A 24,630-nucleotide genomic window follows, 5' to 3' on the forward strand; every position below is an offset into this window, starting at 1 on the left:
AAAAACATTATCACCATTACTCACTCTGTCCAACTCCCAGCACTCCATTAACAGGAGCAGAGGCCATGCACCTGAGCATCAGTTTGAACGTGTTGAGGTCACTGGAGACCAGGGATGTCAGGTCAATATTCGCCGATACCGGGATCTATTCGGTTGAATATTCGATCGAATATTATTGTCGATTAATTTAAATCTGCTTGATTTTACAGCTAGATTGTAACAAAAAAACAAAAACAAACAAAATTTTATTTAATAAAACAGTAATTTAAATATAACATAACAAATTAATTTATAAAATATAACGATGCAAAAAAGAAAAGATAAGGCTTCTCTCTCTCCCCCTCTCTTTCTGTCTCTCAATCTCTCTCTTCCTCTCCCCTTCGTATTTCCTCTCTAGAACTCTCTTTTCTTCTCTTTTCCTCTCTTTTTCTCATAATCATCTCAAACTCTTTGTTGTAGAACCATACCTGAGATATAGGAACAACATAGCCAAAACCACTGTATCCGGAAGTCGTTTTGTCCCAAGGTGCATCCAGACTCTCCAGCTCTGCCGACAAAAATTGAAGGTTTGGATAGTAGAAGCCGGCAGCTGGTCTGATGAGAAATTAATAAAATAAGGTAATTAATGAATTAATATTTTGAAAGTTTATGAAAATTTGTTTGAAAAATAACTAAAATAATTGAGTTGTTAACAAATGTGAATGAGATAGATATGGCTGAGAGTAAATTGTACGAAATTACGTTTAATATTAGTACAGCTCACCATAGACATGATACAAAATAGCCAACCCATCACAGAGCCTCCCAGTAACGCCAATTTCACACGTGCACTGACCACTCGTCTTGTCACATGTGGTCGACGTCGAACCGCCGATGTCGCAACCACACGCCGTGCAGCCTGTGTGTGAGATTGTGTGCGTGTGATAGTGTGTTTGTATGTGTAGGTGTGAGTGCGTGTACATAAGCTGTAAATTATAAGTACAATATACTCAACCAGTTGAACAAATAATTAGCAATTAATTAAAATATAAATTATCAAATAAAATAAACAACATCGCGTTTTATTTCGTAGAATAAATGACCAAATCACTCGCTAACAATCAGCCAACATTTCTAACAAAAAATTAATCAATAAACTGACAAATAAATCAATCAAATTTCTCAATCAGTCAACCAACTCAAGCCACGATCAACTGCCTCAACTGCCAACCAACCAACCAATCAACCAACCAACCAACCATCTGGATTGGAGGCATCAAGGTTGTAGAAACCATCCTTGCAGGTATCACAACGAGCCCCCATCACATTGGTCTTGCAAGCACACTGACCAGCGCTGTCACAAAGTATTGATGCGCCTATTGTACCGTTAACTAAACAAGCACAATCTGGAAACATATTTTTTAATAAAAATTTAATTAATTAACTAATTAATCCAAATAATAATCCAATTTGGAGTTTATTAATTGGTTTAATTATTTTTTAATAATATTATTTGAGTTTATTTCCGCGTCGTTTAGTAATTGTTTTTGGTGTTTGTCGGTGTTTGAAAATTCAAAATGAAACTGGTTGTTGTCTCATCGCTATCACCATCGTCAGAGTAATCATCATCATCATCGTTATCATCATCATTGTCATCATCATCACTATCATTACCACCTCCACCATCATCATCATCAACATCATTATCACCATCATCACCACCTGTACACCCGGAAGCACTGAGTCCATAGGCCCCATCTTGACACCTGTCACACTTCGGTCCAATGATGTAGGGCATGCAGTAGCAATCCCCAGGTTGAGGGTTTGGGTTCTGGGGTACGTTATTATCATCATTATTATTTGTCATAATTGTCATCAAAATTATTATCATTATTTATTAGTATAATTATATTTTATTTTCTTCATCATCCAGTTTTCCAAGGCGCGTATATGACAAAACAAATGAACGACTAAAACGAAACGACTTATCTCAACCCTTTGTTGTAGTTCTTTTAAAACAATTTATTTATCAATCAAGATTTAAATTTAATTACAACTATTTGGATTTAAAACATCGATCTGTGAGAGGGTGTAATTATTAAGGTGCCTGGCGATGCTTATGTGATGGCTGGTTTCAACTGCAAAAAGATCCCAGCCTATCACATTCATTACATCTGATACATTATTGTTGTTGTTTGTTGTTGTTGTTGTTTGTTGTTGTTGTTGTCAACCCCTCTAAGAAATACTATAAAAAAAATTGTTGTAGGGTAAAAAATGGAGGCACCCACCCCAGCGGGTATGACGTCAGATGCGGTTTTGTAGCAGCCACCACCGGGTTTCACGTAGTCCCCAGCACAGCTGCAAGGAATGCACCTACCGTCAGTGAGGCTCTTGTAGAAGTTGTCTACGCACGAATCACATTTTGGCCCTTGTGTAGATCAGAGTTAGTTGTGTTTCTTTTTTTGTTGTAGTGGTTTCATATTATTTATTATTTTTATTAATTATATATTTTTATTATTCTTCTTTTTATTTGATAAAAAATTCGAGTGGAATAAAAAATAATTCATTGATTTAAATTTATTTATTTTATAGAATAATAAAAATATATTACAAAATTATTATTAATATCATCAGCCATATTAACATTCGAAACACATTAGAAAAGTAAGAGCCAAAACGTATTACAGCAGTAGGAAGCGTGTCTAACCGGCCGAGAAGTTCTGGCAGTTGTCGCAGACGCCAGTGTTAAGAACAGCGTCGAAATGGCAGCTAGTCGCGAGGTTGTTGCAGTTGCACACTGGGGAATTAATTTAATTTCTTTTGTCAAAAATATGAATAACTGATTCAAATAATTACATGTAATTAACTGAACCAAATAATCACATGTGAATAATTGAATTTACGACTAATTTACGACTACGACTAATTTACGACACAATGAATGAATGAAACAGTGAATAAATTTCATATACTTAACTATAGACATATTTGCAATCATGAAAAGTCTTAACTTTAATTTTCGGGAAACAGCTAGACAGCCGATTATATTTTTTAGTAACATCTTTTCTTCCCAAAATAATAGAATCCAGATTAATATTATAACTGTTAGTACGAAAAAATTACCAACCAAAACTAAATTTATAAGCAAGAAAATTCAATGATCTTCCAATGATTCAATTAATAATGAGAGTAAAACAAAAAGTAAAAACTGGGCACAGTCGGTCAACAGCAGAAAAGGCATGTAAAAAAAAGTTCAAACTTTCGCATGGCGTTCCATAAGCGTAGAGTTTATTATTGTAGAGTGGCTGACAAACTTCGCAGAACTTTCCCGCGGTGAAACCGCCACAGACGCACGTCTGCTCGTTCGTTGTGTTGTCCAGCAAGCAATCGGTCAGCTGACCGTTGCATGGACATTTTGCGAAAACATCCAGTGACCTTACTGTGTAGTGTTGCTGTAAGGTGGTTTTGTATCAGTGATGTGTTGAGGTGAGGTTTGCATTTCTATGTTTTATTTTTGTGTTTAAATAGTTATTAATTTTTTAATTTATTTTCAAGATGTTTATAAATATATTTTTAATTCGGGTTTCTATTTCATCCGAATAAATTGTATGAAGTTTTTAAGTTTACTTGTGTTTTTTTTCAAAATTCGAGAAATATTTTAGAATATGTGGTACTTTTGAATTTTTATTAAATTTCATTTTTTTCAAATGAAATTTAAATAAATTCCATTCAGATCAAAAATTGTACAAAATGTTTCTTGAAATATATTAGCTAACGAAGTCATTTGAGCCAGCGGTTACACCCAGCGTCAGATCTATCTGATAGAATTCAACCTTTATCTTCCTAACGTTCACCCACGGCTATAATAATTTATCATTGATAGATGATGATATATTTTTAGATCAATTTTAAATGTAAATTCATAAATAAATAAATATATAAAAAAAATAATAAATTTGTAATTAGTTTGGCTAAATTGTTATAACCAACACCAACAAAATAATTAATAACCAATATGTATATATATACATATTGGTTAATGTATAATAACCTTAGCTTGTGGGACTAGGTTCGTGAACGTGTATTCGACCTGTTCATTTTATCAAATAACAGATAGCATTAATCTGACAGTAACAACAACAACAACGACAACTACGACAACAACGACAACAACATCAATAACACTAACAACAACATCAAAATCCCTAACAACAAACAGCAAAAGTAACCTTTTGGCTGATGGACGGCGGAGCTGTGTAGAGCATACATGGAGTTGACTGTATGCCATTGGCCTGCAGTAAGACTGGAACGTTGAAGTACGTCTTGCAATCCAATGAAGATGACACCACGTAAAACCACTGAGATTTGTTTCGTTGTTAAATCATTTATTATTATTATTGTATTTGTGCCGGATTTTGAGACGGACAAGCCCCAAAGAGCCTTCGGAAGAGAAAAGGTTCAACAATTACGGTTTTTCTTGATATTTTGTTTTTCTTGATATATAACGAAAAACTTACTGAATAATTTTTTAAATTTAACAAGAAAACAGTTGCTTTGAAAAAATTGTAGTGGCTTTTGCAGTTCGTTTCTCCAGGGCCTCCCACGCTCTATCTCCAGCATTGATTTTATTACATTGAAATATAGAAATATTTACAATTGTAAACAAATAGTTTTTGATATTCCCGATAAAATAGCTCAGACAACATTGTGTTGCGAGTTATTATACTATGAATTGTTTATTTATTACTCTTCGACTTGATTTGAAACGCGTCAGTGCGATTGCTAATGAACTTACGCAAGCAGTTTGTAGTGTGTTAACTGAACATCGTGCTGATTATAAAGTAAATTTTGTAAGTAGCGCTGTGTTGGATGGCAAAAATTATAAGTTAAAGTAGTCAAAATTGCACCTGGCTAAAAATATGTAGTGATCGAACTGTGAATAAACGAACGATTAAAACCGGATGTTATTGGAATGGAAGCGAATGGAGAAATGAAGGAATAAATTATTAAATAACAAAACAAACAAATGAATAACATTCTGGTAGATGGTGTTGGCGTCGGTAGTTTTGTAAAAAGCCATCCGGCCAGGCCTCTGTGAATCTCCAAACAGCAGTGACATGCTCTGCACTTCGAACATCTTGGGTACGAGGTTTCGCAAATTTTAGTTGGAATTTAAATTATTTTTTATGAGTAATTAAATGAATTTAATTTAAAATTATTTAAAACGCATCTTTAGTTGATAAACATTATGAAAAACAAAAATAAGTTTTAATTAAGCAATTTTGTTTTAATTATCTTATTCGCACTGTTGAAAACCTGCAACCGTGAAATAACGTATTAAACAAAAAAAACTATTTCAGAAACCTGCTAAAACATAATTCGACTTACTAGTGGAAAATAAAGAAACAAACAATCTCAATTAGTTCATCTAAATCACGACTCGAGTAAAACCAAACGAGCGAACCTGTTTCAAATCAAGTTCAATGAAGGCATCTGGTTTTCCATTGACACCGTAGCCCTGGCCGATGAAGTTGATTCTGGAGGTGCTCTGCCACCAAGTACCATCGTTGCCATCCACCATGTTGGAGGAGGGGTAGGAACTCACATTGTAACACGTCTCAACGTTCTGAGAAGTTTGAACGCCGGTGTACTTGTGGCTGATGAATCTTTCTGGGCCGGCAAAACCGCATGTTAATTGGGCAGTTGTTGGCTTGCCGCGGGCCACGTTGACCACTGGGTCAAGGGCGTTTGAGTGAAAGATCGTCACGAGTAAGATGATGCAGGAGAGGATGATGTTAATGTTAAGGATGGTTTTGTGATGATGACGGTGATGAAGTGACGACGACGACGATGATGATGACGTGGAGAAGGAGAAGAAAGATGATGAGGAAGATGAAGATGACGATTGTTGGATGTACATTGTTAGTACGCTGACAGTTCAGAGGATAATAATAATAGATAATGCAATAATATACGTAAATTTATCGCAGTGAGAAGTCTTCACTAAGAAGACTCAATCCAACTGTGAAGCAACTACTGCCCATGAGCAAATTTATTTATTATTATCATTAACAGTCTTTAAACTGACAAAATCATTCGCATACAATTAAATTAAGATTTATTTCACGAGACCACATCACACTGTTTGATAAAAATTATCCAATGTCACAAATACACGTTGAAGGGGATAATTTTATAATAATGCTGTTATATGCTAATTGTGAATGCATCTATGAAAGGATCAATTTATAGTGATAAAAATATTAGAAAATGATTCATTTGATGTTACATATATCTGTGTGTATATATGTGCGCTTGTTTGTGTATATGTGCGCGTGTGTGTATGGTGTTTATATGTGCGTACACATGCACACATGAGTGTACGCATAACATATAAGTGTACTGTACATGTTATACGAAGGAGTTATTGTAACAGCTGTTAAAATCAATAGGAAGTATTATTGGATTATAAACTCATCATAACATATACTACAACACACACACACATACACACACACACACATCTTCATATGTAATTTATAGTTATGTTTCTTTATTCATACCAATATTTCAACACTACTGTGAATATGTTATTTGTGCTAACTTATATTGTATAAGGTGAATGGATCATTGGTATAGATAATGTTGTAGATATATATATATATATATATATATATATATATATATATATATATATATATATATCTTACATGAGTGGGATTATGATTACTCGAAAAATAAGATCTTCAATCATGGATCACAACCATGATTCCGAACATCTTAACCACGAATCCAATATTCATGGTAACTCTGACTCTTTCCTTAGTGATATTGATCCAGATTATAACTTGCTAAATAATGTTAATGGGGACTGTCCTCTTCTGTCGCCAGAGGAGGTTGATCCATTTATTGACGCAGGTGTATTTTCGATTATTCATATAAATAGTGGGAGTTTAATTAATAAAATGACTGAAATAGGCACTTTAATTGAATGTTGTAATAATAAATTTCATTTAGTAGCTATAACTGAAACAAGGTTGCATAATGACAATGCTAATTTAATTAACTTGCCTGGCTTTGACTTTGCTTTCAAGAATCGTGTAGATGGTATTGGTGGTGGTATTGGTTTGTTCGTTATTAATTGCCTTAAATATGTTATCCGCGAGGACTTATTATATTTATCGCCAACTTTTGAATTACTAGCAGTTGAAGTATTTATTAATGGTGATTTAAATTGCTTGATATATGTTATGTATCGTCCTCCTAACTCTGATCCTATGTTATTTATAAATGATTTATGTACTTTATTATCAAAAATTAAATCTGATTCATTTAAATTTATATATTTTATTGGTGACTTTAACATTGACTTATTAAAATGTGACTATAGAAATACTTCTACTAAATTTGTTAATTTATTTCACGCCTTTAATTTTATTCCCTTAATTTCTGTTCCTACTCGTGTCACTATTGCTAATTCATCATTAATCGACAATATTTTTACGAATAATTTGAGTTCTCATAAATCAGGTGTAATTTACTCTTCTTTGTCTAATCATTTTGCTGTATTTACATCTTTTGTCCTGTCGTTTGAAAATAATCCCTCTAATTCTTATACAAAATCTCTTAATTATAAGTGTTCCAACATTGCAAAATTAAACCATTACCTAAAGACTTTTGATTGGAATGTTGTTTTAAGTTGTTCAGACACTGATACAGCTTTTGAATTGTTTTCTAATATTTTTAAACAAGCTGTTATTAAATTTTGTTTAGCTACTCATAAACGAACTCGCAAGAAAAAACCCTGGATTACCAAGGGTTTGGTTATTTCCTTTGTTGTTAAAAATAAACTTTATAAGAAGTTCTTACAGTCAAAATCTTTGTCTGACCAATTGTTATATAAAAATTACAAAAATATTTTTGTAAAATTATGTAGAGTTTCAGAAGATATGTATTTTAGGGATCAATTTAATAGAAATAGGCATAATGCTAAAGGTACCAGGAATTTATTGAAGCCATGTATGGGTATGAAAAAAATTTAATCTTATAATATTACTGTAGATAACGAGTTAATAAAAGATGACTTGAGCTTATGTAACCATTTTAACAACTATTTTTCTAATTTTGTTAATTGTAGTCATTCATTAGGGGGTGAAAATGTTAGTCATGGTTATCGTAAGTATTTGGATGTTCATGTTTCAAACACTTTTGTTTTATTTGTTTGTTCCTTCCTTGAAATCATTGATTCTATTAATAATTTTAAAAATTCTTATAGTTCGGGTGATGATTGTTTTTCAAACTTTTTACTAAAAAAACTTTTAATAATATTATTATTCCTTTACAACATTTAATAAATTTGTCTTTTAATAATGGTTATTTCCCTAAATGTTTAAAGATTTCTAGGGTTATACCCTTGTTTAAATCTGGTAATAGGCATATTATTAATAATTACCGACCTATATCTATTATTTCTAGTTTAGCCAAACTTATTGAAAAAATTGTTCATAATAGACTTTCTAATTTTTTAAATTCTAATAACATTTTCTGCTCTAATCAGTATGGTTTTCGTCCTAAACAATCTACACAATTTGCTATTGCTGACGTAATAAATTATGTTTCTCTTGCTCTTGAGTCTAAAAAATTCTCTATTGGCGTTTTTATTGATCTCTGTAAGGCTTTTGACTCATTGGATCATAAAATGTTACTAAATAAATTATCTAGATACGGTATAAGAGGAATAGCTTATAAATGGTTTTATTCTTATCTGCATGAACGTTATCAATATGTCTCTATTAATAATTCTGTCTCAACTGTCTTCTATTGCATCAGGTGTTCCGCAAGGTTCTATTTTGGGTCCTCTATTATTTAATATTTTTATTAATGACTTTATTGACTCTTCTAATGTTTTAAAATTTGTACTTTTTGCCGACGATACTACTTTACTTTTTTCGCATTCTAATCTTGATTTATTGGTTTCTACCATTAATAATGAATTAATTCATGTCTATGATTGGGTTGTTTCTAATAACTTAAGAATTAACCTGGACAAAACTTTATTTATTTTTTTTGGTCCTAAAATTCGTACAGACATTTATTATCCTATCATAGTACTAAATAATATATTAATTAAAAGAGTACATTCTGTTAAATTTTTGGGTGTTGTTATCTCTAGTAATTTGAATTGGTTTGATCATATAAGGTGGATATCTAGCTAACTATCCAAAAATCTGGGTGTAATTTATCGTTTGAGATCTAGGTTTCCTATTTTTATTTTAATGTCTTTATATAATTCTCTCATTTTGCCTTACTTAACTTATTGCATTCCTGTCTGGGGTTGTAGTTCGAAGTCCAATCTTCATATGTTAACTCTTAATCAAAATTTTTTCTTGCGTATTTTGTTTAAATTAAATAGAATTGATCACATTAGCCATTATTATAATATGGCAAATATTTTAAATGTAAGTCAATTACACACTGTTTAATCTTTAATTTTCTTTTTTAAATTATATAAACTTAATTTTTGTCCGATACTTCATAAGCATATTATCATATTTAAAAACCATAATACTCGATCCTTGAGATATAATTCTGATTTTTATTTTTCTAAACCCAGGTCAAATTTTTATATAAATTCAGTACTTTCTTTATCAATGCATCTTTGCGATTTACTGCCAATATATGCTAAGAATTCATTGACTCTATGTTCTTATAAAACTATAATTAACAAATTGGTTCGTTCAAATTACTTTTCTTGATTCATTTTTAATATAGCAACTCGACCATTTAGTTTTATTGTCTTAATTTTCATATTACTCGAAAATATTTTATTATTATTATTAGTGTATAGTTAAAAGAATTCCTTTCTCATCATCTATTATTTTTATATTTTGTTTATAATAGAATTAGTTTCATGTTTATGTTTATTACTATCCATAATCCTTTTCTATTGTGTATAGGTGGCCCCACAAGTTGATACTTCGGGTCTCCTAGCGAAAAACTGTTGTTATTTTGCTGAATAAAGCTATTTTTGAAATATATATATATATATATATATATATATATATATATATTTATATATATATATATATATATATATATATAAAGATGTTATGCATTTAATCATTATTAACATTAATATGAATAATATACAAAAAGTTTGCTAGTTTAAGCATTTTTATAAAAAGTACAATAGGTTTTATCACAACAAAATTCAGTAAAAATCATTTTTTAAACTTGTGAAAGGCATTTAAAAATTTAAATTTTTCAAGGTTTCGAAGCCAGTAAGAGCGCATCTAATTCTCTAACCGTGCCATACACTTTGCCACCCGAGCCATTTGGCTAACGTGTGCTACATAAGCAGTGTATTATCAATTTTAATGTCATTCATCATAATTTTTTAAAAATTCTCGTCGTTATACCATCATAAAAAAATTATTACATTTCAAATAGACATTCAATTACTGTATTAATTTATCCTCTTGAAAAATATGAAATAAGCACACTTATCGTATCTTTTTTGACGTTGCTCTGACGCTATGAGTTCTTCCTGAATAATATAAACAACAATAAATAATTCTCAGTCCTCTTTCAACAATTTTTAGCCTCCAATTTAATCCATTTCACTGATTTGTAGATTAATTTACTTTATGATTATTTATTATTTTATGATTATTATTGTTATTTATTCATATTTTTTTCCATTTGGTCATATAAAAATTTTATTTCATCTTATTAACTAACTATAAAATTAAAGTACAATTGAATAGAACAAAACAAAGTAATGAAATACTAGAATTAGATAAATTCAATATCGTGGTCTAAATTAAATTTATTTAATTTATTTTAATTATAAAAAAATAATTTAAAAAAAATTACAAATAGTGTCTCGAATTTATGGCCGACCGTTTAACAAGTAGGCTAGTTAATCTTTCAGTGCTAAAACTATTTTAAACTACTGGTAAAGGTGTGGCCAGATAATATTTGCTAGGGTTTTGGTGGTTGGATTTAGCAAAATTTCTTTATGAATCTTGATTTAAGCACGCCTAAGTAAAACTCAGGCTTTACCACTGCACTATATTTTAAATATTTTAACATTTTCTAGCTGCAGTTATAATAAAATTAAATCGTTTTATTATTATTTAATATGTTCCTTATAATTTTATTATTATTATTTTTATTATTTATCAAATTTTATGGTAGGAAAAATTAACAGGAAGTACAAGTTTAAAGCCATCCAGCCGAGTGGTGATGATGACGATGATGATAAAAATGAATTAAGTAAGAATGATGATGATAACGATAATGATGACGATGATGTTAGCAACGAATAATAATAAAATAATAATTCTACTAATGAAAATAAATTCAACACAGCGATTAAATAATAATTTGAACAAAATATATGATCGAAGCTTACAGCAAAGATGACGACGGCGACGACGATGATGATAATGATGAAGATAAAGATGAAGAAGATGATGAGGATGATGATGATGAGGATGAAGATGGAAATAACAACCACCATCTCTGTCGGAAGCCACAGATGAAAATTGATGAAAAGGGCGTGAAAAAGCTTTCAAACGCTGGCGACAACGACAACGTCAACAACGACACCCATCGCGACGACCTCTCAAAAAGACTTTCAACAAAGAATAGTGAAATTGGTGGAAGTGGTAAAGTAAACAAAGCTGACAACAATAATGATGATAACGATGGAAACGACGATGACGATGATGACGACGACAATGGAGAAGTTGATGGTGAAGATACTGATGAAGATGACGATGATGAGTACGTTGAAAACGACGACGATGAAGGAGAGAACGATGAATTGGAGAGGGTAAAAGAAGGAGGTGGTGACAGCGGCGATGCCAGCGACGATGACGACAGCAGCGAGAACGTTACGGACGATTACAACGTTAAAGTGGGAGCGTGGGGGGAGAACGGGGCATTCCACGTGCTGACTGAAAATGAAGAAGATGAAGCCACATCCGGAAGTGATGATGAGGATGAAGAGGAATCTGTGGATGACGACGCGTCCGCCAAATATGCCTCAACGTCGTCGTCGACTTCCTCATCAAATAAGGAGCCTGGAGCAGAGGATCAAGAAAATGTTGAAGAATATTGCAAAGGTGCTTCTTGTACTCTGTCAGTTGTAGGTTGAGGTTGAATATTTTTTAGTGGGCATGTAGAAGACTTTTGTAAAGAGGAAGTATTTTGTTTTTGGCACGTTAATGTGGAATATTTGTTGAATCAGAAGCATCTAACACATCCAATAACGTCACGTTCCTCGGAGCGTTCACTCACTCCACTACCACATCCGTCAACAGGGGGCTACCACTGCGTACGTATAGGCAGCATGTACAACGACCAGTACCGCATCGTTCGAAAACTTGGCTGGGGTTACTTTTCCACGGTGTGGCTCTGCTGGGATGTAAAGTAGGGATGGGTGGGTGGATAGATGAGTGGATGAATGGGAGGATAGGTTGATTGATGGATAGATGGGTGGAGGGATGATTAAAGAGATAGATTGATGAGCGAATGAATGAGTTGAGGAGAATATTAATATGACAATTGTCAGAGTGTTTATTATACGATCGATTGATAACATTTTAAATAAAAATTTGTTAACCACAAATTTTAATTTATAAAATTCACTTACAACAAATGTTGCTTCAAGATCCAGCATATTGGAGAGAAAATAATTTATTGGCGACTAAAATATAATTCCACTGCGAAACAAATTATATTATTGACAAATTTAAACAAGCGAACTCTCTGAAATTCGAAATACAAAACCACAATAGAATAGCAACGAAACATTGTACATAAGCTAACGTCAGATAAACATTGAATGAATTGCACGTAGAACTGTTATTAACAACAAACCAACTGTCAGAAAAAAAAGCTACGCAGCCCTCAAAGTCGTCAAATCAGCAGTCGAGTTTTCGGATGCTGCTAGAGACGAAATTAAACTCCTTAAAGCGGTATAGTATGACGTTTACAAATCTATTCAAATAAATATTTTTATTTTTATTTATTTTTTATTTATTTTTTCTTTAAATGATAATAATAAAAATAGTATCATTCGTCTAGTCATTCATTTGCTCATTGAATCCTTTGTTCATTCATTTGTTCATTCATTCGTTCGTTCGTTCATTTATTAATTCATTCATTAATTCACTCACTCACTCACTAACTCACTAACTCATTAACTCACTCACTCACTCACTCACCCACCCACTCACTCACTCACTCACTCACTCACTCACTCACTCACTCATTCACTCACTAAATCGCTCACTAAATCGCTCACTAAATCACTCACTCGTTCGTTCGTTCGTTCGTTTGTTCGTTCATTCAATCATTCATTCATTTGAAGATCCTTAACGCGGATCCTTCTGATCGAGGTCGCGAGAGAATCATTCGACTGTTCGACAGTTTCGAAATCTATGGACCACACGGAAAACGTATTATCATCATCGTCAACATCATCACCACCATCGTCATCATCATCACCACTATCGTAATCATCATCACCACCATCGTCATTATCATCATCATCTTCATTATCGTCATCATCATCATCACCATCGACGTCGTCGTCGTCATCAGCATCTTCTTCATCGTTCCCATCATCATCATCAAATTCTTCATTTGGATGAATCCACCAATCAGATCCATTCTATTTTTAACCTCAGATTACTGCCTTGCCACTGAAGTGATGGGTCCGAACTTGCTTCACCTCATCGTCCAATCAAAATATCGAGGACTGCCCATTGCTAATGTCAAAATCATAATGTACCAGGTTGACAATGTACCCCAGTGTCCTTTCAGTATTGCAAATATTGTTGTATTATTTTAAAATATTATTTTTCTAACTGTCCAAGGTTCTGGATGGCTTGAGGTATTTGCATGAGAAATGCAAAATCATCCACACGGACTTGAAGCCTGAAAATATTTTGTTGGTACCACAACCAAGGTGAGTTATTTGTGAAAAATGTCTTTCTCTCTCTCTCTCTCTCTCTCTCTCTCTCTCTCTCTCTCTCTTTCTCTTTCTCTTTCTCTCTTTCTCTCTTTCTCTCATCTTGTTTGTAATAGTTGCCATAACCCAATTTTCCATGTTTAGTTATTATATTGTTGTTAATTCCTTTCGATGTTTTATATTAATTCTATGATTTCTTCAGTACTCGACTCTTCAGTGTCAGTCATTTGCCACGCATAACACACAGTGCATAACACACAGACTGGGTTGTTCTTGCAATTGAATCCGGTCACTGTTAAACATGATCAGGCGCCTTTAACCATTAGGTCATAACGCCGCCCCAGTCTGCATTCAGTCAGCCATTCAACTAAGTGTTACTGCAATGATTAATTGGCATGTTGATGTTCTGCAGGTTTGTTTGGTATGCAGCAGCCAAAATCTTCACTACAATGAACGATCCAGCAAGCGTCAGTGCCTGTGAGTGGATTGTTCATTTTACATTGCTTTCAATGCTTTCCTTATTCTTTTTTAACGTTTTATTTTTTGATTAATAGTTCCTAATTGGTTAAGGGTTAATTGTGTGTTGTTAGTGTTTGTACTTGGAGTTTTATTTTGGAGTAATGCACTGTTTTCATCTTGTTAATTAATTAATTTGGTCTGGAGTTTATAGTTTTTAACAGCTAAATCAAGGTTGAACAAACTTTTAAATTTGCTCTTCAAGTATATATGCGGTCCTTCAAAGGTAAAATAGTTTTCAATGCGGCTCTCACAGCAAAAAGTTTGCCCACCCCTAAGCTAAATCAATTATTCATCTGGTAGTTTATGATTTTTACAGCTGATTATTTTGTTTTTATTTTTTCTTCAAACTTGTAGACAGAATTAAATTTTTTTAATGTTTTAATGATATCACGGTAGCATTTGTACTTATTGAATATCGATAATAAATATACCCCTCCTGATGACTGCAAAACATTTTCAGCCATGATCACATCCTATCAGTATGAACGTGAGTGTCCTCTAAATCCTTTCCTCAACTTGTCTGTACATTTCTATTTATTCATAAATATTTATTTATAATATTAACAATTTATCATTTTTAAACGTAATTATCATCAATAATTACAAATACTTTTAATTATAATGATAGTAAAATAGATATCACAAATTCAGTAACGTAGAATTTCAATGTGATAATTGATCTATAGCTAAAGTTATAGCTAAATCTATGGCCTTTCAGTTATATATCCACCAATTATATATTCGCCTTTAAATAATATTTATCTTTTAACAAATATGTGGTGGCAATAACACTCTCTCCTCTAAAAAATGTTTGCAATGGAAAAAAATATGATAGGGTTATTCCATTTGGAAATTATATGAATGGCAACTGTAAAATAACTTTTGAAGGTTTGAAAGCAGCCATAGAAGAAAACCCTGAACTTGCCCGCGCCAGCAAACAAGAAAAGTTGGAACATTTTATTATCAATTTTCGCCTGCTTTAGTATATATTTTTCTTTAATTTTCTGAAACCATTTGAATCCCACGACAACATTAAATTATCTTTTGGTGAGTCTATTCGGTTAATGTGTCAGGCATCAATGTTTGTTGCCTTTTTCTGGTGGTGTCTGTAAGTTTATCTGAATGTTTTTGTGGAATTAATGCTTGGATTGTGGATTAAAATAACCGCAAAAGATAGAAATTGAAAAATGTGTGAACTTCGGTGTTTTTTTTTATCAACCAGCACCAAGACGGGTGAGGTTTTATTGTAATTAAAGATAATTTAATACACCGCAATATAATATTACTAATAATAATTAACTTGTTTTGTAATATAAATAATTTATCATAAATTTAGTAATTTGTTTCTTATCATTATTAAGTTTCAACGATGTTAATCATACTTATCTGTTAATGTGTAGTTTTTACAAAGGTCACTTTGCAGTTGTTTTCCATTACAATACAAAAATTCCCATTAGTTAGTTAAAAAGTTAGCGACGCAAAATCTTCTTACAAAAAAGAGGCTTCTCTTACTTAGCCTTACATACAGACGCTAAAATATTTTCTCTTGTGTAAACAAAAGCTTAACAACAAATCAATATGTTTTTGCACATAATGCAAGCATATGCTAACATAAACTTTTATAAAAAATAAACATTATCTTTTATTACAATGGCCTCAAAAGATGCAGACAGACTGGTTGATTCAGACGACATGACAGTACTGGAGAAGCTGAACACACTTCATCACATCATCAATCATCCTCCTTGTTTAACTGGTGATTCACAATTCAACAACAACAACAACAACAACAACATACGTACTCAACAACATTCATTGACTAATACGTTTTTAACAACATAAACAAAAACAGTTAGCTCAGTCGGTAGAGTGCCACGTCATGACCTGTCATCGCGCATTGACCTGGTTCGAATATACTGTCCGTTCGAAACACAAATGACTATCATACGCCATGATGCGGTGCTTGCGCGTGCTTACATACATAAAAAAATAAATCGAAAAGAATATATAATTATGAAAATAATTAACTATTAAAACGAAATAATTTATTTAAAAAATTAATTAACCTTAAACTTATTAATTAATCAAAAAAATTATCAGAAAACGACATGTTATTCAACGGCAAGGACCCATGCCGAGATGACTGTCCGATAATGGTCAAGATAGCTGACCTGGGTAATGCCTGTTGGACAGTTAGTGGTAGTATCTTCTATGAAACTACATGCAGTAGTGAATTGCTGAAATGAAAGTCTGCCCTGAAAGACTTTACTTGAACTTTTTTTGTAGTCTTTAAATTGCATGCGTCGAGTTGAGCCAATAAAAATTTATGCAGGCAAATTTTTCAACATTGTTGGCGACCGCAATATGGTCATTCTTAGTACAGTTATTGGTGTTCTAACCAATAACTTTATTGGTGTACTGTTTAGACCTTATTGTTATCTGACTGCATTGTCCATTAGTGGCTGGCTGTAAACTCTTACTCTTGTAAGAAAAACGACAAAAAAGTCTTAAACAGTCTTTAAGAGTCAGATTAAAAATGTCCAACTGCTGCCAACAAACTACTTTTCATTCACTGAACTTGTTCAAAAACATATAATCCGACAACATATTTTCTGAATACGTTTTTTAAAAAAATATTTTGCTTCTTACTGAAAGGATCACCACTATGCGGACGCCATACAGACACTGCAGTACAGATGCGTGGAAACCATCATTGGAGCAGAGTACAGTACACCGTGTGATCTCTGGAGTGTGGCCTGCATGGTTGGTTGCTTGTGTGGCTGGTTGCGTAATTATAATTTTATTACTAGCTTGAAGAAACATTGGTTACAGGGTAACACAAACACACACTTACACCAAACACAAACGTGCATTTACACAGAAAACATACTCACACACAAACAGGCCTTCGAACTTGCAACCGGGGACTTCCTCTTCTACCCACACGCTTGCGAAAACTTCACACGCAGTCAGCACCACCTCGCCCTCTTTGTCCAACTCCTCGGAGATATCCCCTATTACTTTGCTAAGACTGGAAAACAGTATTCTAAGTATTTTAACAAAAAAAGTTTGTTAAGTTTTGATACATTTGCAAAATTGAATTATTTCCTTACTGAATGATTGAATCCACTTCAAATTATAAAAAAAAAATTTTGTATTGCGATATGATGTACGTTGAATAAGTAATCAGATTTAATAGAAATGAAGTTTCATAGTTTTTACAACAACCATTTAGTTGAACGCTACACAACATGCAGAACAGATGAGGTGCCCGGTGGAGAACCGGACGACGATCTTTCGACTGCTAGTCAAAAAGTACAAGTGGAGTCGTGAGGAAGCGTCCTGTTTCACTCAGTTTCTACTTCCCTTGCTCGTGTACGACCCGGAGAAGAGGGCCTCGGCCTCCCAAATGCTCCACCACTCCTGGTTCAGTCAGGTCAGAGTTCATCGTGTGCAGGACGCGACGACTTACAGTTGCGAAGAGGAAACAGTTGACGATGATTACAGCAATGACAATTTAGTTCAGAAAATGCATGCGGTTCCCAGCGTTGAGATAACTTCGGGTGCTGTTAAGGACTCTGCCGGCAAAGAAAATGCTGGTGCGGATGTTCCTACCGATGTGACTGTTGATGCTGGAAGAACTGCCATCGTTACTGGGGGTAGCGGAGAGGAGGATGGGGGTGACGACGACGACAAGCAGCACAATGTCGTCGCAAGATGTGTGGCCTGTCAGCGTTTTGATGCAAAGTGTAATGAAGATGGTAATAATAACGAAGACGATAACGACCACGACGAAGATGATGATGATGATGACGTGGATGGCGATAACGACGATAGCGATGACAATCTGGATGATAAGAAAGATGATGGTGTAGAAAATGGCGGTCGAGAAGAAGAAAATTACGAGGGCGTCATTCGTTTAAAAAATCATCTCAATGATGACGTCATCGACAACGAAGAAAAGAAACATTTACTCAAAGAAAGAGGCGAGGAACTTTTGAAAGTCAAACCAACAGTCTCCAAACGGAGCTTCCTGGCCACTGAACCAATCCTTAATCTCACGGCTCCTTCAAATGAAGTTGACGCTCCCAAGCCAGCTGATGATAAAAACGTAGCCAAACCTGGCAAACTTCTTTCAAATAAACCAAGTAGTATAAAATTACAGGATAGCGGGGACGTGAAATCCTCCACACGAAACAACTCGAAGAAAAATTTCGAAATTGGAAACAGCCATGTCGCTAGCCAAGGCAATCCATACCAACCAAACATCAGCCCGACATTTCCGAACGTAAATAAATTAGATGAACGTCTGAGTACAGCTTCAAAAAGCAAAACGAAAAAAATTTGTACAGCCAGTTCGAAGAGTAGCGATTGTGGTTCCGGTCAAAATATCGTCAGCAAATCAAAACCTGCAGACATTGCTGAACATGCTAAAACTCACACAAACAACAACAACACTATGGAAAATAATAATACAGTTAATAAGCATAAACAAATCTGGCTCTATAGTAAAAATGATAAGGATGATGATGATGATGATGATGATGATAATGATGATTATGATGATGATGAGGACGACGATGTTGGTGATGATGGCATTCCTGAAAGGGATGTCATTTTTGTTGTTCACGATGATGATGATGATGGCGATGATGATGATGGTGATGATAATAACAGCAATGACAATAATGACGGTAACGTTGATGATGATTATGATGATGACAATGACGTTGTTGATGATGATGATGATGATAATGTTAATAATAATAACGCCGATATTGGAGATGGTAACGATTACGATTACAATAATGATGATGACGATGAAAATTACACTATCAACGAGAATAATGACGATGATGATTGTTTTGTTGTTGTTGTTGTTGACGATGATGACGATGATGACAATAATGTTGATGATGATAGTGATGATGGTGGTGGTGGTGATGATAATAATAATACTGATGACGATGATGATGGGTGTTATATCATTGGACAAAAGAAAAATTTCTCCCACCAACTACACAAATGGTAACTTATTAGTTCGGTGATGATGAAGAAAAAGATGATGAAGAAGAAGATGATGATAAAGATGATGATGATAAAGATGATGATGATGAAGATGATGATAAAGAAGAAGAAGATGATGATGATGATAATGATGAAGATGATGAAGAAAATGATGATGATAATGATGATGACCTTTTAGTCTATGTCATTTCCTTTGTGGGATGCGATTGAGGATTTTAATAAATAAATTGAGATAATTTTTTTGTTCCTAGTTAAGAATTTTATTTGAAAAAAGTAAAATTTCTTCGCGTGCAATTTTTTTTACTAACTTCGTGTCGATTTAAAATGAAAAATTTTCAATCTCAAATCATTAAACTTGCGAAATTTTGGTGGTCCGTGTAATTTTTTTCAATTTAAAAATAGACTCGTTTCCGGTCGGTTATAGGTGAATTTTGTCACCACCACCCCAGTCACCACAATCATCATCCTCATAAATTAGAACCCCATTCACCACTGCCACCATGGTAATTTTTACAAAATATTTAATTATTTTAGCGTACCATCGTAACAAATTAATCCTAATACCAATGGACATCCGAATTCAGTATTCGTCTTTTCTTCGTCTGTCTGTAATTATTGGTATGAAACATGCAGGCTCATCATCGTAATCACATCACATCTTGTGATAACCTCGAGTAATGGTAATGTTGTACAGCACACTGCCAGTAGATTGTTTTTAATCATCGGCAAATGTTTTCTAACTTTAAAATCAGTAGTGTATAACGCTGTAAGAATCTGCTAACAATTCGATAAAGTCTCACAAGTACACACGGGCGCGCGCATACACACACGCGCACACACACAAACAGGTTCACACATGCACATACACACATGTGCACACACACGAACCGGCACACAGCCAACTAACGCTGGCATGACGGAAAAATTATTGACAACAATCACCGCTAATGATTTCTAAGTGTAAAGTGTTTTAAATTTACATCTTCATCATAAACATCATCATCATCGGCTTTGTTGTCATCTTCATCTTAATCAGCATCCTCTTCTTCCTCGTCATCGTCAGCATCATTATGAATATGATCACAGACATCATCATTTCGTTCACCTCTAAATCAACATCATCCAAACTACCATCATAAGCGCTATCATCACTATCATCATCGCCACCATCATCACAATCATCATCATTACCGAATTTTTATTATCACAAATGACATCATCATCAATATCATCGTCCTTGACCTTACCTTAGCCAATCATCATCATCATCGTCGTCATCATCGTTATCATCACCATCGTTATCATCATCATCATAACCATCATCGCAAAAATCATCGTCATTATCCTCATCAGCGCGCGGCATTTTATTGGCAGTCATTAATTGGAGGATGTTGATGTAATGAATCTATAATGGTATGCAGAACTTTATAACATTACTCTTCATTAGTTACGTGCGTGTGTGTGTGTGTGCACGTGTGTGCGTGTGTGTGCACGTGTGTGCGTGTGTGTGCACGTGTGTGCGTGTACGTGTTGTCGATGATGATGATAATGAAGATGATGATAATATAAATTATAATCTGTTATTAATTAATTTTATAATAATTTTCTTATAAATGTTAATCTATTTGTCTCTGATTTGTCAGATTTAGCAACGGTTAATTAGAACTTTTTTCTCTTCGATAGATTCTACCAACAAACGACTTGATCAATAAATCAATTTTTTTCATACTTTTCGTAACTTTTTGTCAAACTTTTCTGATATTCGAATGAATTTTTTGTCTGAATGTTCAGTTTGGAGAGTAAAATATTTTCAATGCAAATTGAAATGTCAACCTCATCTTAACTTTCGTAACATCAAATGGAACGTTGCCAACCAAAGTCGTTCGTGACAAATGACAGGACGTCAATCAGCCCCACCAAGCCACGCCTACTTTCATCGCTAAGACCTCCTCCTCCTCGGTGTGGAAGTTAACTTTTAGTAAGAAGTGATGAAAAAGTTTACTGCTGCAACTGTTGACGATGAGCAATCAATTATCGTATGTGCGTGTGCGCGTGTGACGTACGTGCGCGCATGTTTTTCGTGTTTACGTATCGCTTCTTTATAAATGAGTATCCGTGTTTTGTGTATTTGTTTGTATGTAGGCTTGTTTATGTGTGTGCCTCTTTACCATTAAGTGTGTGCGTGCGTGTGCGTGTGTTTGTGTGGTGTCGTGTGTGTGTTTGTGTATGTGTGTACGTACTCAAGTGTACCAATCAACAAACAAATGATGAAAATGTATCATAAAGTGGAAGGAGGTTTTCTTTATTAGGATGCTATTAAAGCGAATTAAACATCTTCTCTCTCGGTTTAGATTCTGTTTGGATGGTTGCTGGTAAATTTCATAGTGTAGAAATTATTTTATTTTATCCCATTATTTATTATTAAACTCTTTTACTTGTAATTATTTTATTTAAATAAAGATTTAATGGGATTTTTTCAATGTGTTTGAAGTTGTTTAAATTTCGAAGGACAATTTAGTAATGAATTTTGTGCTACAACTTATACAAATACTATCGATCAGCCACAGTTTTCACTTTATATAACTTGATTGAAACTGCGTTAAAACAGTTGAAAACATTTCACATTAGTTCTAAGTCGTTAAAATTATGATAAGTTTTGGTAAAAGTTAAAAAAAATTATTAGAAAAAAACATGGAGTCCGTTATGTCAGCAGCAAACTTCCTGGCAAACATCAAACAAGTGAGTCGGAAGTTTGATTATGGAAGGCTGGTTGAGTCGTGTTGCAAGGAGGATTTTGAAGTGGCAAAGTTTGGTGACATCAATTACAGCAATCATAACATTAAAAACAACAATTATAACAACTATAGTAACAGTAGTAATAACAACAACGATTGTGACAATAACAACCCCAGCCACAACAACAGAAGAAAACATATTATCAGCAACACGATCGACGAAAAGAACATCAACAACCGCAACTACGACAACAACGCCAACAGCAAGTTTCGCGACATCAATAACAACATCAACATTCACGACAGTAACGTTAAAAGTAGCGATCCCTGCATCAACAATGACATTAACAAAAGTGACACCACCGTCACGGAACTTATAAATAATGATCAGTCGAACAATGCGAAATATTGTGAAGGTGCCAAAAATGGCATTAACATCAACTCTTGCGACAATAACAAAAATTACATCAACGATCATTACAGCAAAAAAACCATCTCAGATAAATCTACAATCAATCAATCCGCAATCAGTAATCCCAAGTATAAAATGATTAAAAGCCATGATAAAGATAAGTTTGATTATAAATTCGATAAAGAATTTCTTAGCAGCAATTACATTAACGATAATGTTGGTTTTAAAAATGACAACAATATACACAACAACATCATCAACAACATTAGCAGCGATATTGGTGACATTAATACCAATCATAAATATTTTCATCCATGTGATGAAATCATTAATCACGTAACGACATCTCATGTAACATCCAGCTGTACTCCAACTCCGTCTTTAGTCTTTCCGACAAATAACATTCATGCATTTGCTAACAACAACGACAACAACAATGATTATTACATTAACAAACACTTGGGCAACATTTTATCAAATAACTACTACAAACTATTTTGGATGTATGGGGCGTATAAATATCAAGAACTACAATTGCGTCGCCAGCAACTGCAGCGACTGCCCTTCTATCATCAACCGCCTCATCGTCACCACCAACCACAACAACTTCATTATCGTCACCGCCAACCACAACAACTTCATCATCGTCACCACCAACCACAACAATTTTATCATTCCCACCAACAACAACAACAACTACACCTTCACCAAAACCTGTACCAACAGCAGCAACAACAACCCAAATATCAACAAAAATTGTTCAGACCATACCTGAACGACGACAGCTGCAATGGCCACAAACGACAAGATGAATGTCGCCACGAACCATTCAACTTGTTCGATGATCCAACATTCAACAAGATTGATGGTAAGTTATTGAGATCTGACGGCAGGCAGCTGAACACGCTAAACAATGATTTCAGAAGCTACTTTGATTTGCTTTTTAACAGTTACTTCCATTATGACAGATGCATTCGTGACAGAATGATTTTCAACAAAAACAGCGACAACTACAACAACATCAGTTACAATTATAAACATCTCTGCAACAATTTTAACTTCATCGCTAGCAACAATACTTTTAGCTTTAACAAAAACATTGACTACAACAATAATAACAATAATAGAAATAACAACAATTACAATAAGGATATTAACAACAATAACAACAACGAAGTTTGCAGTGACATTGCGTCAATGTTCAACAACTACTTCGCCAGCAACAACAACAAAACGGATAAGCATCTTATCAAGGAACATTTTTTTCTCAGCAGCAGCAGCAGTAGTTGCAGCAACGACAACAATGACAACATTCAAAACAACAACATATCAACAACGGTTAGAATGGATCATAAATGGAAGTGTAGAAACAACAACAACAATAGCAACAACACGAACAATATTAAGGGCAGCACCAACAATAACAACAAAATAAAAACGAAACACTCGACAATAAAATATCAAACAAACATTTATAACAATAATATCGTAGTTAAGAACAACACACGCTACAAAAAACTTAACAAAACCTCAAACAACAATTGCAAAATAAAGAAAAAAAACTGCACCAATATTTTTCGCAAAAAATTTAACTCCATCGACAAAATTTTAAACAAAACTAGTTCTAACAACCCGAATGACATCATCAACAACAGCATCAACAATAATGTAAGTGTCATCAGTAACATTTTGTACAACAACAACAACAACATCAACACAAAAATCTTTGAAAGTATGAAAACAAACTTGACCCCGCACGTTTCATCAACCCAGCAACTGGAAAGAGTACGCAAAACTAAGTGCCATCTGTCAAATGAAATTAAAAAACCACCAAAGTCAGTACTTAAATTTTTTGAATTATTAAAAATACAAAAATGAACGGTTATAAAAGTTTTTTGATTCATATTAAAAATAAAAAAATACTTATAAATAATAATAATAATAAATAAAAAATTATCAAACCCAGAAGCCGA

The 24,630-nt window shown here is 33.6% G+C and overlaps 2 protein-coding genes across 2 annotated transcripts in view; one reads left to right on the forward strand and one right to left on the reverse strand.

Annotated features, from left to right (window-relative positions):
- Window positions 1-5,899, reverse strand: part of HELRODRAFT_159671 (hypothetical protein) — a gene marked incomplete at both ends in the record, with an annotated part of 23,107 nt that extends 17,208 nt beyond the window's left edge. Inside the window, 13 exons of the mRNA XM_009011544.1 lie at window positions 25-145; window positions 468-594; window positions 790-898; window positions 1,272-1,385; window positions 1,702-1,810; window positions 2,268-2,407; window positions 2,687-2,776; window positions 3,239-3,431; window positions 3,756-3,839; window positions 4,031-4,069; window positions 4,209-4,337; window positions 5,015-5,116; window positions 5,444-5,899. Of these exons, the coding sequence (XP_009009792.1) occupies window positions 25-145; window positions 468-594; window positions 790-898; window positions 1,272-1,385; window positions 1,702-1,810; window positions 2,268-2,407; window positions 2,687-2,776; window positions 3,239-3,431; window positions 3,756-3,839; window positions 4,031-4,069; window positions 4,209-4,337; window positions 5,015-5,116; window positions 5,444-5,899 (1,813 nt within the window). The remainder of the gene's footprint in view (window positions 1-24; window positions 146-467; window positions 595-789; window positions 899-1,271; window positions 1,386-1,701; window positions 1,811-2,267; window positions 2,408-2,686; window positions 2,777-3,238; window positions 3,432-3,755; window positions 3,840-4,030; window positions 4,070-4,208; window positions 4,338-5,014; window positions 5,117-5,443) is intronic.
- Window positions 5,900-12,076: 6,177 nt separating this feature from the next.
- Window positions 12,077-17,915, forward strand: HELRODRAFT_130721 (hypothetical protein; the record flags this gene model as incomplete). Its single annotated transcript, XM_009011545.1, has 14 exons — window positions 12,077-12,110; window positions 12,309-12,417; window positions 12,878-12,965; window positions 13,361-13,448; window positions 13,680-13,786; window positions 13,869-13,960; window positions 14,376-14,451; window positions 15,999-16,062; window positions 16,146-16,280; window positions 16,335-16,451; window positions 16,583-16,674; window positions 17,138-17,245; window positions 17,387-17,549; window positions 17,740-17,915. Coding segments are annotated over 14 exons (1,449 nt in total), but the record flags the coding sequence as incomplete, so codon positions are not given.
- Window positions 17,916-24,630: the final 6,715 nt, after the last annotated feature.

This window comes from Helobdella robusta (assembly GCF_000326865.2).
Source record: "Helobdella robusta unplaced genomic scaffold HELROscaffold_1, whole genome shotgun sequence".
NCBI lineage: Eukaryota > Metazoa > Annelida > Clitellata > Rhynchobdellida > Glossiphoniidae > Helobdella > Helobdella robusta.